Here is a 16,031-nt window from a genome sequence, read left to right on the forward strand (position 1 = left end):
TCCCCAGTAGGGACTCTGTGTGTGGGCTCTTCTCCCACATTGCCTTTCCGCACTGCCCTAGCAGAGGTTCTTTATGAGGACTTCGCTCCTGCAGCAAACTTTTTCCTGGGCATCCTGGTGTTTCCATATATCTTCTGAAATCTAGGCAGAGGTTCCCAAACCCTCAATTCTTGACTTTTGTGCACCTTGACTTTTGTAGGCTCAACACCAGGTGGAAGCTGCCAAGGTTTGGGGCTTGCACCCTCTGAAACCATGAGCAGAGGCTGTACCTTGGCCCCTTTTAGCAATGGCTGGAGAGGCTGGGATATAGGGTACCAAGTCCCTGGGTTGCACACAGTATGGAGACCCTGGGCCCAGCCCACAAAATCATTTTTACCTCCTAGGCTTCCCAGTCTGTGAAGGGAGGTGCTGCCATCAAGACCTAGGATATGCAATAGAGACATAACACTGTCTTGGGAATTAACATTTGACTCCTTGTTACTTATGCAAATTTCTGCAGCCAACTGAATTTCTCCTCAAAAAATGGGTTTTTCTTTTTTACTGCATCATCAGGCTGCAAATTTTCCAAACTTTTATGTTCTGTTCCCCTTTTAAAACAGACTGCTTTTTAACAGCAAACAAATCACTTCTTGAAAGCCTTGCTCCTTAGAAATTTATTCTGCCAGATACCCTAAATCATTTCTTTCACATTCAAAGTTCCAAAAATCTCTATGGCAGGGCCAAAATGCCACCGGTCTCTTTGCCAAAACATAACAAGAGCCACATTTGCTCCAGTTTCCAACAAATTTCTCATCTTCATCTGAGACCACTTCAGCCTGGACCTTATTGTTCATGTCACTATCAACATTTTTTGTCAAAGCAATTCAACAAGTCACTAGGAGGTTCCAAACTTTCCCACATTTTCCTGTCTTCTTCTTACCCTCCCAACTGTTCCATCCTCTGCCTGATACCCAGTTCCAAAGTTGCTTCCATATTTTTGGGGTATCTTTTCAGCAGCATCTCACTCTAATTTGCAATATTAGTCCCTTTTTACACTGCTGATAAAGACATACCCAAGACTGGGAAGAAAAGGAGGTTTAATTTGACGTTCAGTTCCACATGGCTAGAGAGATCTCGTAATCATGGTGCAAGGCAAAAGGCCCCCCTTCCTAAATGGTGTCAGGAAGAGAGAATGAGGAAGATGCAAAAATGGAAACCTCTGATAAAACCATCAGATCTTACGAGACTTATTCACTACTATGAAAACTGTATGGGGGAAACCGCCCCCATGATTCAAATTATCTCCCACTGTGTCCCTCCCACAGCATGTGGAAATTATGGGAGTACAATTCAAGATGAGATGTGGATGGGGACACAAAGCCAAACTATATCACAAGGTAATCGTTATGCTTGAAAAAACAGAGAAAAGTGGTCAACAACTTGGTTCTTTCTTGTTCACCACTCTAACAGGAAGTATTCCCAATTACTTATTTCTTGAAATAATTTTGCAAAATCTTATTCATGTATTTAAAAATAAAATTTCTATAATATGCAACAAGCAGGCAGGTTTGGCCCATACTCCTATGTCAAATGCTGGAGACTTAAAATTTTATAACATTTAAAATAGAAATCCACATTTCTAGAGTAGGTTCAAATTGGAGATTGATGAAGACTAGTGAGAAACTTATTTAAAATAACAAGGGAAGTCAGAAATACAACTAGAGACATACAAAGATTTACTCTTATCAGTAAAGTATTCCTTTAGGGAGAAATACAGAAGCCTTGTGTGTATCTATTTAGGGTTGTTAAAAGAATACGGTTTTTAAAGTTTTTGAATTTTTAAATTTCATAAGATATATAAAATAAACCGTATCATTTTAACCATTTTATGTGTACAACTCAGTGGCATTAATTATATTCACAATATTATGCATCCATCACAATTCCAAAACATTTTTATCTTCCTCAAGAAAGGTTGTGTAACAATTAAGCATTTCCCTTCCTCTGGTCCTGGTAACCATTTCTAATCTTTTTGTCTCTATGAATCTGCTACCCTATATATTTTATGTAAGTGGAATCACACAATATATGGTCCTTTTGTGTTTGGTTTATTTAACTTAGAAGAATATTTTCATGGTTCATCCACATTATAGCATGTAACAGAACTTTATTCCCACGGCTGAATAATATTTCATGGTATGTATATACTACATTTCCTTTATCCATTCATCTGCTGATGGACACATGGATTGTTTCTACCTTTTGGTTATTATGAATAATGCTGCTATGAACATTGCCATACTCGAATCTATTTGAGTACTTGTTTTTAATTCTTTTGGAGTAGAATTGCTAGGTCATGTGGTAATTCTATGTTTGGCTTTTGAGGACTTGCCAAACTGTTTTTCACAGTTGACTGCACTATTTCACATTCCCACCAGTAATGCAGCAATGTACAAGGATTCTAATTTCTCCACATCCTCACCAACACTTGTTATTTTTCTCTTTCTAGTAGGTATGATACAGTATCTAATTGTGGTTTGGATTTGTATTTCCCTTCTTACTAATGATACTGAACATCTTTTAATGTGTTTGTTGGCCATCTGTACATCTTCTTTGGAGAAACATCTTATCAAGTCCTTTGCTCACTTTTAAATCAGGTTGTCTTTTAAAGTCAGGAATTCTTTAGGTATTCTAGATATCAAGGCTTTATCAGATAAATAATTTTCAAATATTTCTCATTCTGTAGGTTGGATCTTCACTTTGTTGACAGTGTCCCTTTGATGTACGAAGTTTTAAATTTTTATGAAGTCCAATTTACCCACTTGTTGCTGTTGTTACTCGTGCTTTTAGTGTCATATCTAAGAATGCATTGCCAAATACAAGGTTGTAATGACTTATCCCAGTTTTCTACTAAGACTTTTATGGATTTAGCTGCAATTTTGGGTTGCAGACCCTTTTGAGTTAATTTTTAGGTGGAGGGTCCAACTTCATTCTTCTGTATGTGGATAGTTATCCCAGAACTGTTTGTTGAAGACTGTTCTTTTCCCACTGGGTGGACTTGATATCTTTGTAAAAAATAAACTGGTGGCTGGCAAGATGGCCGAATAGAAACAGCTCCAGTCTGCAGCTCCCTGCAGGATCAACGCGGAAAGTAATAGATGCACTCCACGGAGAGTGAGCTGAAGCACAGTGGGGCAACGCCTCACCTGAGAAGTGCGAGGGGTCGGGAAACTCCCTCCCCTAGCCAAGGGAAGTCATCAGGGACTGTGCATTCCAGCTCAGATACTATACTTTTCCCACGGTTTTCACAACCAACAGATCAGGAGAATCCCTTGGGTGCCTACAGCACAAAAGCACTGGGTTTCACGCACAAAACTGGGCAGCCACTTGGGCAGACACCAAGCTAGCTGCAGGAGTTTTTCTTTCATTTCAGTGGTGCCTGGAACACCAGCAAGACAGAACCATTCACTTCCCTGGAAATGGGGCTGAAGCCAGGGAGCCAAGTGGTCTAGCTCAGCAGATCCCACCCCATGGAGCCAAGCAAGCCAAAATCCACTGGCCTGAAAATCTCACTGCCAGCACAGCAGTCTGAAGTCAACCTGGGATGCTGGAGCTTGGTGAGAAGAGGGGTGTCCGTGATTACTGAGACTTGAGTAGGCGGTTTTCCCCTCACATTGTAAACAAAGCTGCATGGAAGTTCAAACTGGAAGGAGCCCACCGCAGCACGGCAAAGCCACTGTAGCCAGACTGCCTCTCTAGATTTCTCCTCACTGGGCAGGGCATGTCTGAAAGGAAAGCAGCAGCCCCACTCAGGGGCTTATAGATGAAACTCCCATGTCCCTGGGACAGAGCACCTGGGGGAAGGGGCAGCTGTGGGCACAGCTTCAGCAGATTTAAGTGCTCCTGCCTGGTGGCTCTGAAGAGAGCAGAGGATCTCCCAGCACAGCACTCAAACTCTGCTAACGGACAGACTGCCTCCTTGAGTGGGTCGCTGACCCCGATGCCTTCTGACTGGGAAACACCTCCCGGCAGGGGTCGACAGACACCTCATACAGGAGAGCTCCAGCTGGCATCTGGCAGGAGCCCCTCTGAGACAAAACTTCCAGAGGAAAAAACAGGCAGCAACCTTTGCTGTTCTGCAGCCTCTGCTGGTGATACCCAGGCAAACAGGGTCTCTAGTGGACCTCCAGCAAACTCCAGGAGACCTGCAGCAGAGGGGCCTGACTGTTAGAAGGAAAACTAATAAACAGAAAGAAATAGCATAAGGACGTCAACACAAAGCACGTTCACACAGAAACCCCATCCGAAGGTCACCACCATTAAACATCAAAAATAGATAAATCCACGAAGATGGGGAGAAAATAGCACAAAAAGGCTGAAAATTCCAAAAACCAGAATGCCTCTTCTCCTCCAAAGGATTACAACTCCTCGCCAGAAAGGGAACAAAACTGGATGGAGAATGAGTTTGACGAGTTGACACAAGTAGGCTTTAGAAGGTGGGTAATAACAAACTCCTCTGGGCTAACAGAGCATGTTCTAACCCAATGCAGGGAAGCTTCTTGCCTTGATAAAAGGTTAGAAGAATTGTTAACCAGAATAATCAATTTAGAGAAGAACAAAAATGATCTGCTGCAGCTGAAACACACAGCATGAGAACCTCATGAAGCATATACAAGTACCAATAGCCAAATTGATCAAGCAGAAGAAAGGATATCAGAGACTGAAGATCAACTTAATGAAATAAAGTGTGAAGGCAAGATTAAAGAAAAAGGTATAAAAAGGAACAAACAAAGCCTCTAAGAAACATGGTACTATGTGAAAAGACCAAATGTATGTTTGATTGGTGTACTGAAAGTGATGGGGAGGATGGAACCAAGCTGCAAAACTCTTCAGGATTTTATCCAGGAGAACTTCCCCAACCTAGCAAGACAGGCAAACATTCAAATTCAAGAAATACAGAGAATAGCACAAATAAACTCCTCAAGAAGAGCAACCCCAAGACACGTAATCATCAGATTCACCAAGGTTAAAATTAAGGAAAAATGTTAAGGGCAACTGGAGAGAAAGGTCAAGTTACCCACAAAGGGAAGCCAAACAGACTAACAGCGGATCTCTCAACAGAAACCCTACAAGCCAGAAGAGAGTGGGAGCCTATATTCAACATTCTTAAAAAGAAAAGAATTTTCAACCCAGAATTTCATATCCAGCCAAATTAAGCTTCATAAGTGAAGGAGAAATAAAATCCTTTACAGACAAGCAAATGCTGAGAGGTTTTGTCATCACCAAGCCTGCCTTACAAGAGCTCCTGAAGGAAGCACTAAATATGGAAATGAAAAACTGGTACCGGCCACTGCAAAAACATACCAAATTGTAAAGACCATCGACACTATGAAGAAACTGCATCAACTAACAGGCAAAGTGACCAGCTAGCACCATAATGACAGGATCAAATTCACACATAACAATATTAACCTTAAATGTAAATAGGCTAAATACCCCAATTAAAAGACACAGACTGGCAAATTGGATAAAGAGTCAAGACCCATTGGTGTGCTATATTCAGGAGACCCATCTCAGGTACAAAGACACACAGTGGCTCAAAATAAAGGGATGGAGAAATATTTACCAAGCCAATGGAAAGCAAAAAAAAAGCAGGGTTGTAGTCCTAGTCTCTGACAAAACAGACTTTAAACCAACAGAGATCAAAAAGAAAAAAGGGCATTAATTACATAATGGTAAAGGGATCAATTCAACAAGAAGAACTAACTAACCTAAATATATACACACCCAATACAGGAGCACCCAGATTCATAAAGTAAGTTCTTAGAGACTTACACAGAGACTTAAGACTCCCACACAATAATAATAGGAGACTTTAACCCCCATTGGGAATATTAGATCAACGAGACAGAAAATTAACAAGGATATTCAGGATTTGAATTCAGCTCTGGACCAAGTGAATCTAATAGACATCTGCAGCACTCTCCACCCCAAATCAACAGACTGGATTAAGAAAATGTGGCACATATACACCATGGAATACTATGCAGCCATAAAAAGGATGAGTTTATGTCCTTTGCAGGGACATGGACGAAGCCAGAAACCATCATTCTCAGCAAACTAACACAGGAACAGAAAACCAAACACCACATGTTCTCACTCACAAATGGGAGTTGAACAATGAGAACACATGGATACAGGGAGGGGAACATCACACACTAGGGCCTGTTGAGGAGTGGGGGCCTAAGGGAGGGATAGAATTAGGAGAAATACCTAATGTAGATGATGGGTTGATGAGTGCAGCAAACCACCATGGCACAGGTATACCTATGTAACAAACCTGCATGTTCTGCACATGTAACCCAGAACTTAAAATATAATTTAAAAAAATAAATAAATTGACCACAGAAGTCTGGCTTGACATTTAGATACTCAATTTTATTCCATTGGTCAATATGCCTTTTCTGACATAAGTATCACATTTCTTCAATTGCTGTAGCTTTATAGTAAGTTTCGAAATCAAAAAGGAAGACTCCTCCAACTTTGCTCTTCTTTTTCAAAATTGTTTTGGCTATTTGTGGCCCCCTGTAATTCTATGTGAATTTGAGGATCTGCTTTCCCAGTTTTGCAAAAAAAAGGCTTGGAATATTATCAGGGATTGTGGTGAAACTGCAGATTGCTTTGAGTAGTAATGTTATATTCTTATGTCTATTGTTTTGAGATAGGATCTCACTCTGTCACCCAGGCTGCAGTGTAGTGGTACAGTCACGACTCACTGTAGCCTCAACTTCTCTGGGGTCAGGTGATCCTCCCACCTCAGCCCCCCAAGTAGCTGGGACTACAGGTGTGTGCCACCATGCCCAGCCAATTTTTCTATTTTTTTTTTATTTTTGTAGAGACAGAGGTTTACCATGTTGTCCAGGCTGATCTCAAACTCCTGGTTCAAGCAATCCCTCTGTCTCAGCCTCCCAAAGTCCTGAGGTTATAGGCATAAGCCACTGTGTCTGGCCAAAATCTTAACAATATTAACCTTCCTACCTGAGAAAATGACGTATCTTTCCCTTTATTTAGATGTTCTTTAATTTCCTTGCAATGTTTTATAGTTTTCACTGTACAAGTCTTTCAGGTCCTTTGTTAACTTTGTTCTTTTGGATGGTATTATAAATTGAATTGGTTTCTTAATTTTGAAATTGTTCATCATTAGAAATGCAACTGATTTTTGTGTGTTGATCTTGTACCCTGCAATTTTTCTTAAATTCATTAGCTCAAACAGCTTTCTATGGATTCTTTGGGATTTTCTATATATAGGATAATGTCATGTGTTAATTAGAGATCATTTTACTTCTTTGTTTCCAATTTTGATGCCTTCTCTTTCTTTTCTTGCTCTGGCTAGAACTTCCAGTAAAATGGTAAACAGGAGTGGTGAAAGTAGGAATGTTTGTCTTGTTCTTGATGTTAGGGGGAAAGCTTTCAGCCTGTTGCCAATCAATCTACTATTTGTGGGATTTTCATAAATGCCCTTAATCATGTTGAGGAAGTCTCATCTCTTCTTAGTTTTATGAGGTCATTCTTTCTTTCTTTTGATCAGGAAAGGGTGATGGATTTTGTCAAATGCCTTTTCTATGTCAATTGAGATGACCATGTGATTTCCCCCTTCTTAATGTGATGTATTATATTGATTTTCTTATGTGAAACCAACCTTGCATTTCTGGAATAAATTCCAGTTGGTCATGGGGTATAATCTTTCTAATATGCTACTGAATTTTGTTTGCCAGTATTTAGTTAAGGATGTATGAATCTTATTTATAAAGGTTACTTGTAATTCTCTTTTCTTGTGATGTCTTTATCTGGCTTTGCCATTAAGGTAATGTTAGCCTCAGAGCATAAGTTAGGAAATGTTCCCATCTATTCTATTTTTTGAGAATTTGAGAAGGATTGGTGTTTGTTCTTTAAAGTTATGTAGAATTCACCAGTGTAGCCATCTGGTCTTGAATTTTTCTTTGGAAGTTTTTGGTTACTGATCCAATCTCTTTATTGTTACAGCTCTATTGAGATTTTCTATTTCGAGTCAGTTTATGTAATTTTTGAGTTTCTAGGGATTTTTCCTTTTCATCTAGGTTACTTAATTTGTTGGCACACAATTATTCATAGTATTCTCTCATAATCCTATTTCTTTATGATTGGTAGTAGCATCCCCACTTTAATTTCTGATTTTAGTCATTTGTGTTTTCTTTCTTGCTTCCTCAGTCTAGCTGCTTTATCAATTTTGTTGATTTTTATCAAAGAGCAACTTTTGGTTTGGTTTCACAAAATCTATCTTTTTTCCCTACTCTCTATTTTATCTGTACTCTAATCTTCATTATTTTCTTCTTCTGCTAGCTTTGGGTTTAGTTTGTTCTTCTTTTTCTAGTTTCTCATGGTATAAGGTAACATTATTGATTTGAGATCTCTTTTTATGTAGATATTCACAGTTATACATTTTCCTTATCTTTGCTGCATCTCGTAAGTTTCGGTATACTATATTTTTGTTTTCACTTGTCTAATTTCCCTTGTGTTTTTCTTTGATGCATTGAGGTTTCATTTTGTTTTTTTGTTTCTGAGACAGAATCTCACACTGTTGCCCAGGTTGGAGTGCAGTGGTGTGATCTTGGCTCACTACAACCTCTGCCTCCCAGGTTCACATGATTCTCATGCCTCTATCTCCCGAGTAGCTGCGATTTATTGAGACATATTATATGGTGTAACATACGGTCTGACCTGGAGAATGTTCCGTGTACACTTGAGAAGAATGTGTATTCTTCCGTGGTTGGGTGGATTCTTCTATGTGTCTGCTAGGTTAAGGTGGTTTACAGTGTGGTTCAAGTTATCTGTTTCCTTCTTGATCTTCTATCTAGAGGTTCTATCCATTATTAAAAGTAGTGTACTGAATACTCCATCTATTGTTGTAGAACTGTTTCTATCTTCAATTCTGTCAGTTTGCCTTGTATATTTTGGGGCTCTGTTGATTGGTATATATGCTAATAATTGCTATATATTTTGATAAATTGATCCTTTTATCAATATGACATGGTTTTTATCTCTTGTAACAATGTTTGACTTAAAGTCTATTTCGTCTGACATTAGGATAACCACCCCAGTTTCCTTTGGTTACTATCAGCACATAATATTTTTTTTCCACCTTTCATTTTACTCTATATCTGCCTCTGTATCTAAAGTGAATCTCTTGTACACAGCATATAGTTGAGTCATGTTTATTTTAATCAATTTTTACAATTTGCCTTTTGCTCAGAGAGTTTAATCTATTTACATTTTAAAGTACTGATAAGAACTTACTTCTGATTTTGCTATTTACCATATGTCATATACATTTTTTGTCCCTTCTTTATTAGTGCCTGCTTGTATGTTTGCTTCTTGTAGTGAACTGTTTCAATTTTCTCCTCATTTTCTTTTGTGTATATTTAGGTGTCTTATTTGTGATTACTATGCGGATGACATTTACACCTATCTCTACAACAATCTAGTTCTAGATAATACCAACTTAACTTCAGTAGTACATAAAAACTTTCCTCCTAGACAGTTCCATCTCCCTGCTTTTATGTTGTAACAAATTATATCTTTATACATTGTATGTCCAATAATAGATATGCAATTAAATTATTTTTCATTCATTTAAGTCCTGTAGGAAATAAAAAGTGGAGTTATAAACTAAAATTACAATAGCACTGGCTTTTATATTCGCCCAACTATTTACTGAAAATCTTTATTTATTCATACAGCTTTGAGTTTAATTTTATTCTAAACAATTCCCTTTAGCACTTTTTTGTAGGGCAGGTCTAGTGGTAATGAACTCCCTCAGTTTTTATCTGGGAATGTCTTAATTTCTCCATTTTTGAATGACAGTTTTGCCAGATACAGAATTCTTGATTGACAAGTTTTTTTCTTCTAGCACTTTAAATATGTCATCTCATTGCCTTCTGTCCTCCAAGGTTTTTATGAGAAATCAGTTAACCCTACAGAAGATCCCCAGTGTATGTGATACATTGCTTTTCTCTCTGGTTTTAAGACTGTCTTTGGCTTTTGACAGTCTGTCGTGGTGTGGGTCTCTCTGAGAACATCCTAGTTGGAGATGGAGTTAGTTGACCTTTGAATTCGTAGATTTATATCTTTCACCAATTTTGGGAATTTAGGGGTTTTCTTTCCTCAAATATTCTCCCTCTGTCTTCTCTTTGTGGAACTTTCATAATGTAATGATAACCCACCTGATGGTTTCCCATAGGTCCTTTAGGCTCTGTTTATGCCACTTCATTTTTTTCTCCTCCTCAGACTAGATAATTTCCATGGTCTTATCTCTAAGTTTCCTGATCCTGTCTTGTGCTTGCTTATATCTGCTTTTGAATATCTCTAGTGAATTTTCATTTTTATTACACTTTTCAGCTCCAGAATTTGTTTGGCTTCTTTGTATAATTTGTCTTTATTTATTTTCTCAGAGATGAGTGCCTGTGTAAGTCCTTCAGGTAGTATCCTGACTGGTTAGGACATACAGAATTATGTATGAGGTCCACTCTGCTCCTTCTAGAACCAGGGACTTACACTGGCACTGCAGTGCCCTTCAAGACCGCTACTGCACTGGGATGGACCTGGAGCAAGTGCAGGTAAAATGCCACAAAGCTTTCATTTCTTTGCCCTTTCTTGATCCAGTGTTCACTTGGTTCCTGAACAATTCTGGCTGTTTTCAGAGTTCTGGCAAATTGGGTTGACAGTTTTTGTTGTTTTCTGATGTTTCCTTGGGGTAACAAGAGTTCAGAGCTGCCTATTTTGCTCACTCAAAATTTTGAATTTTGAAACCAAATTTTAAATGTTGGTTGCTACAGATACTAAAGATTTAACAAATTTATATACCTAGTGTATCTAGTTACTTTTTTATTACATACCATTGGAGTACGATGTTTCACTTTGGTCTGAATAACGCCATCTTTTTCAAACTGTATCATATCATTAAGTGGATCCCATGGTCGGGTACTACATAAATGAAAAACAAATACCAGTTGCTTAATAACCAAACAAAAAGTTTAAAACTTTCTATTCCATGATTTAATTTTATTAATAATTATATACACAGTTATAATTTCTCCATATCTAATCTTCTGATCATAACTACTAGAGTCAAGCTTATAATGAACACATCAAGTTTAAAAATCTCACACTAATATACATGGTTTAAATAATTAAAAACTACTCCAGCAACAAATATTCTAAAGGCAACAAGCCATGCTAATATACTGTTTGAAATAAACTATTTTAAATTACTTACTCTGCAAACTTATAATGCCATTCTCCTGTGAGTGAATCAAGTTCAAATAATCTGCAAGACCACTCTTCATTTTTTGTTTTCCGATCTCTGGCAGCTTGCCTTTGAGCTTCTTCCAAAACATACTTCTCTTGGGTAGCTTCGGTTTGGTCTTTGGCATTTATGGCTCGAGTTACCCGCTGCCAGAGTCTAATATATGTGCAAAAGTAGCATTAAAAATGAAACAGAAAATAGAATTTATATAGAATAGACTTAAATCCCCTTGAGAGAAAATAACATTCACATGGATTTCTGGCTTTGACAATACGTATTCTCATATGCTTGGAAATGAGTCAAGATATAAATCCAATCCCTCGAGTAGAAAGAGATCTGTTCATAAGTGGAGACTAATTTTTTTACTTGGCAAGAGAAACTTATTACATGGACTCTTAAACTCATGGTAGTAAGTGTTGCTGGCTCAAAATGATAGGAATGTAATAAAAGTAAAGCTCAGGAATCTATACTTTTAGCAAGTGTTCTAGATGATTCATACACTGTTTAAGATCCACTGGCTTCACAAAGATCCATTACTGTAATGCAGTGCTTCTCAACTTTGGATCCATGAATTATGAGAGAATTTTTATAATCAGAATCTCTGGGGTCAGGCCCAAGTATTTGTATTTTAAAATGTTTCCCCAAAATATTTTAATGTATTGCTAGTGTTGAGAACAACTACTTAACAGAAAAGACTACTGGGGTAAAATGATTTCCCCTACTAGTTCTTTCTTCTGTTAAATAAAAGTATATCTACATCCCACCCATCTGGGAAGGCAGCAAAGCCAGAAGAAAAGGCTTTGAGATCAGATAGACCTGAGTCCTAGATCTGCCACTTCTTAGCTGGTGCACTTAAAAGTTATTTATCCTAAGTCTCATTTCTGCATCTTTAAATATGCTGAATTATATGCCCTCAAAAATTATCATATGCCTTGGCAAAGATTATTTCTGGATAAACAATATGATGTGGTTATGACTGAAGCAGAATTTTAGAGCTGGTACTTATATATTCTTCCATCTTTGACAACCTCAATTTTGAGTGTAGAAGAGAAGGCACACACATACTTGAATTCCCATGTGAGAGAATGATACGTATATGGGAATGATACGTATATGGGATGACTAAGTTGCATAATGTGTGTTAAGTGCCTAGCAAAGTATCTTTTATACAGAAGTCTCTTTCTTTTAACACAAAGATATAATAACAATAAAATGGGAAATGTGTATACAATATTTTTGATTCAAAAATATAAGTAATCTAGCAAGAATTTAATGACTTAAGAACAGAAATGATAGCCTTAATTATTACCCAACTAATAAGTCCTTTAGAATCAGTACATCCAGTGACTTTATTTTTGTTTCAGAGAATGGAACAGAAGTAGATTCTGTACCACAGTTCTAATGCCTAAACCAGGTTAGAAAACAGTTGCCAGGTACTAACTGAGAGTCACTAATTAGTCCTGTAATTTTATTTCAACAAAAACGTTCTGTTCTTTCTTTGTTTTAAGGTACTGGAGCAGCTGAGAAAGAAAAAAATGAGAAGTTTTAGTTTTGAGCTACAGAAAAGCAAGATGATTTGTATTATATTTATTTGACATTCATATACACAGAAACAGAATACTGTCACATTCCACAAATGATAAACTATTTTGCTGAATTAAGATATGACAGAAGAAAGCTGACAAAATGACCATATCATTAAGGAACTGAAAAACTACTCTCTGATCATTAGGAAGTTAGCTGAAAAACAGAATACTTACTTCTCTGATTCAAAATCTCCCTGTTCTTCAAATTTTACAGTGTGCCTCATTAATCTCCATTGCTTAATATCGGGTGTTGGATTCCAGAAAACCTCTAAATTATCAGTCTTTTTATCAGTAATAAAAACTTCACTATCCTATATTTAAAGACATTAAAAATTAATTTAGAGAATTATATTTAGAAGGCAACTGTATACTACAGTAATATGATGGTGATAATTTCTTCTGGTTACTTAATCCTCCAGTTAAACATTTTTAAAACAAATATAACTAGAACTTTTCCAAAAGCCCCAAGTTTCTTATAATTTTTATGAAAACATTAAGATCAAATATGTAATACTAGTTAATACAAATAATTTGGTTGACTATCCAGTTTGTGAAATTTCACAAGTTTTACTTAATAAATTTCAATCATTACATGCAAAACCTCAATAAGCATCTCCAAACTGTCAAAAATAGAACACAGTATTTGTTATAACTAAAATGAAATGCTGTTGACTATCCATGGATTCAATACACACATAGACATAAACACACACACACACACACAGACACACACACCCCTGAAAGAGACTTTCCTCGCATTAAAAATTTGAGATCTATCTCTATCGAATAATCTATCTAAGACAGGGTCTTGCTCTTTTGCCCAGGCTGAAGTGGTGCTATCTACCTTCTTTATTTTACCTATCTAATCTATTTGTCTATTTATCTTCTTTTCTCTCATCTCTATCTTATCTTATCTTATCTTATCTTATCTTATCTTATCTTATCTTATCTTATCTGAGACAGGGTCTTTCTCTCTCACCCAGGCTGGAGTGCAGTAGCACAATCATGGCTCATTACAGCTTCCAACTCCCAGGCTCAAGCAATCTTCCTCCCTCAGCTTCCTGAGTAGTCAGGACAGGCATGTACCACCATGCCCAGCTAATTTTTTTTTTTTTTTTAATTTTTAGTAGAGAAGAGGTCTTGTTATGTCACCCAGGATGATCCTCCCACTTCAGCTTCCCAAAGTGCTGGAATTATAGTAGTGAGCTACCCCACCCAGTCAGAAATTTTGGTTTTTAAAAATGACTGTTTTATGCTTTTTCCAGAAGATGTTAAGATTTAAGGCAATTAATTTTTTTTCAGAGTGTATGTGGCACTTAGTGGAGTTCCTAAATACAGCTTCACTTTCTCATGTTTCTCAACATTTTCTGCTTATTGTATGCAGAAAGGAGCATATACTCAGTGCTCACAGTGAGGGCATATCCATGCAATGCCATGATTCTTTTTATTCATTTAAGCTCCTTTTAACAAAATTACATAAATTTGGATCTAGGTTAGCAAAGAAGTAAATAAAAGCCATTGCTCTCATATACCACTATATCCTTTCCATGTTCCACTGAAAGGAATATAACTCTAATTGGAATTATGCCTCTTTCTTCTATGTGAGAGGCAGTAGAGTGCTATGCATAAAAGCACAGCCCTGGAGCCCTGGCTTTAATTCCTGTTCCACCACCTACTTTGAGCAAATTATGTGAACTCTCTGTGCCTCAGTGTCTGTCCTCTTCTGTAAAATGGAGACAATAATAAACAATAATAAAATGGGCATGGCAGCTATAAACTGTCCTCGTAGGGTTTTATATTATAAATACTAAATGAGTTACAATGAGTAACATTCTTAAATAAGGATTACATAGTAAGTCATATTTAAGTGTTAGCTATTTCTACTGATTTTAAAGTTTTAGAAAGAGAAAATATTACATAAAATTAATTACTGTTGATAACAAATCAACACCAAAAACCTGCTATTAAAAGCTGAAGCTTATGTTAAATAGTAATGTTTTTAGCAAACAAGTAAGTTTTAAATTTTAAATGTGATTGTTATTTTTTTCCCACAGAATAAAATTATTTTTGTAAAGCTCATATATGAAATACTTACCCAATGTCCTTCCAAAGTAGCTAGGACTTCTTTTCCCAATTTAAGTCTTCCTGATATTTGATTAACACAGTCGCTACTCCCTAGGAATGGCTTTTAAAGGAGAAAATGTTAAACACTTTACTTTTCACTTATATTTACATATAATGTAAAACCAAAAAAAAAAAAAACCAACAAAAATTACTGGTATAGTTACAGTGCTCTTGAATGCATAAGCAGTAAAAAATACTGACTCAAATTTTAATTAGAAATGTTTAATAAGAAATCTGACTTGCTGCTATGGAAAAAAATAGGTTAAAAACAAACAGACTATATTAAATCAAACTAAATATATTAAGAAGGATCACACTGATACAACTGACTCATGTCTTGTGTACTCTCAAATCCTGCATCCTCATCTAACTGTCAAGACAGAGCCCTATCAATGTGACGTTATCTTAAACAATACCAACTCAGTAAACCTAAGGGAATTAACGATCTAGTGAAATACGTGACACTCCTTCCTTAAAAAAAAAAAAAGGAAAATACATAGCTCCAAAAAATAAAATTAGAAGGAATATATTTTGAGTTACTATAATGCCTTACTGATGTCTGTCTTTGGAGACAAAATTTTGATGCTCCAATGTAATAAAGGCATCATCTATACTTAAGAACTCATTCATCATGATCTCCAAACATTATCATCACCATACAAGCAAAAATTTGCCAAGGTGAAAGAGAAATAAAATAAAAGGCATTGCATCAAATAATATTTAAGAAGTCTTTTTTTTTTAGAGCAAAATTGCTTATCAGCTGGATATCAACATAGGAGCAATTTAGTAGTAAATACCACATAGCTCACAGACATTTTTTGTTGTTTTTTTTTTTTTTTTTGAGATGGAGTCTTGTTCTGTTGCCAAGTTAAGAGTGCAATGGTGCAATCTTGACTCACTGCAACCTCTGCCTCCCAGGTTCAAGTGATTCTCCTGCCTCAGCCTCACGAGTATCTGGGACTACAGGTATGAGCTAATTTTTGTATTTTTAGTAAAAACGC

At 36.7% G+C, this 16,031-nt stretch overlaps 1 protein-coding gene across 5 annotated transcripts in view; it reads right to left on the reverse strand.

Moving 5' to 3' along the window:
* The window catches only part of OSBPL8 (oxysterol binding protein like 8), a 166,859-nt gene that overhangs the window by 8,878 nt on the left and 141,950 nt on the right, over positions 1–16,031 (reverse strand). For all 5 annotated transcript variants that reach the window (XM_032296193.1, XM_032296219.1, XM_032296197.1 and 2 more), the window contains 4 exons: positions 15,002–15,091; positions 13,081–13,217; positions 11,291–11,476; positions 10,911–10,998 (listed from right to left, as the gene is read on the reverse strand). In XM_032296193.1, coding sequence (XP_032152084.1) covers positions 10,911–10,998; positions 11,291–11,476; positions 13,081–13,217; positions 15,002–15,091 — 501 coding nt within the window. The remainder of the gene's footprint in view (positions 1–10,910; positions 10,999–11,290; positions 11,477–13,080; positions 13,218–15,001; positions 15,092–16,031) is intronic.

This window comes from Sapajus apella, unplaced genomic scaffold (assembly GCF_009761245.1).
Source record: "Sapajus apella isolate SASKATOON/1434 unplaced genomic scaffold, GSC_monkey_1.0 scaffold2, whole genome shotgun sequence".
NCBI lineage: Eukaryota > Metazoa > Chordata > Mammalia > Primates > Cebidae > Sapajus > Sapajus apella.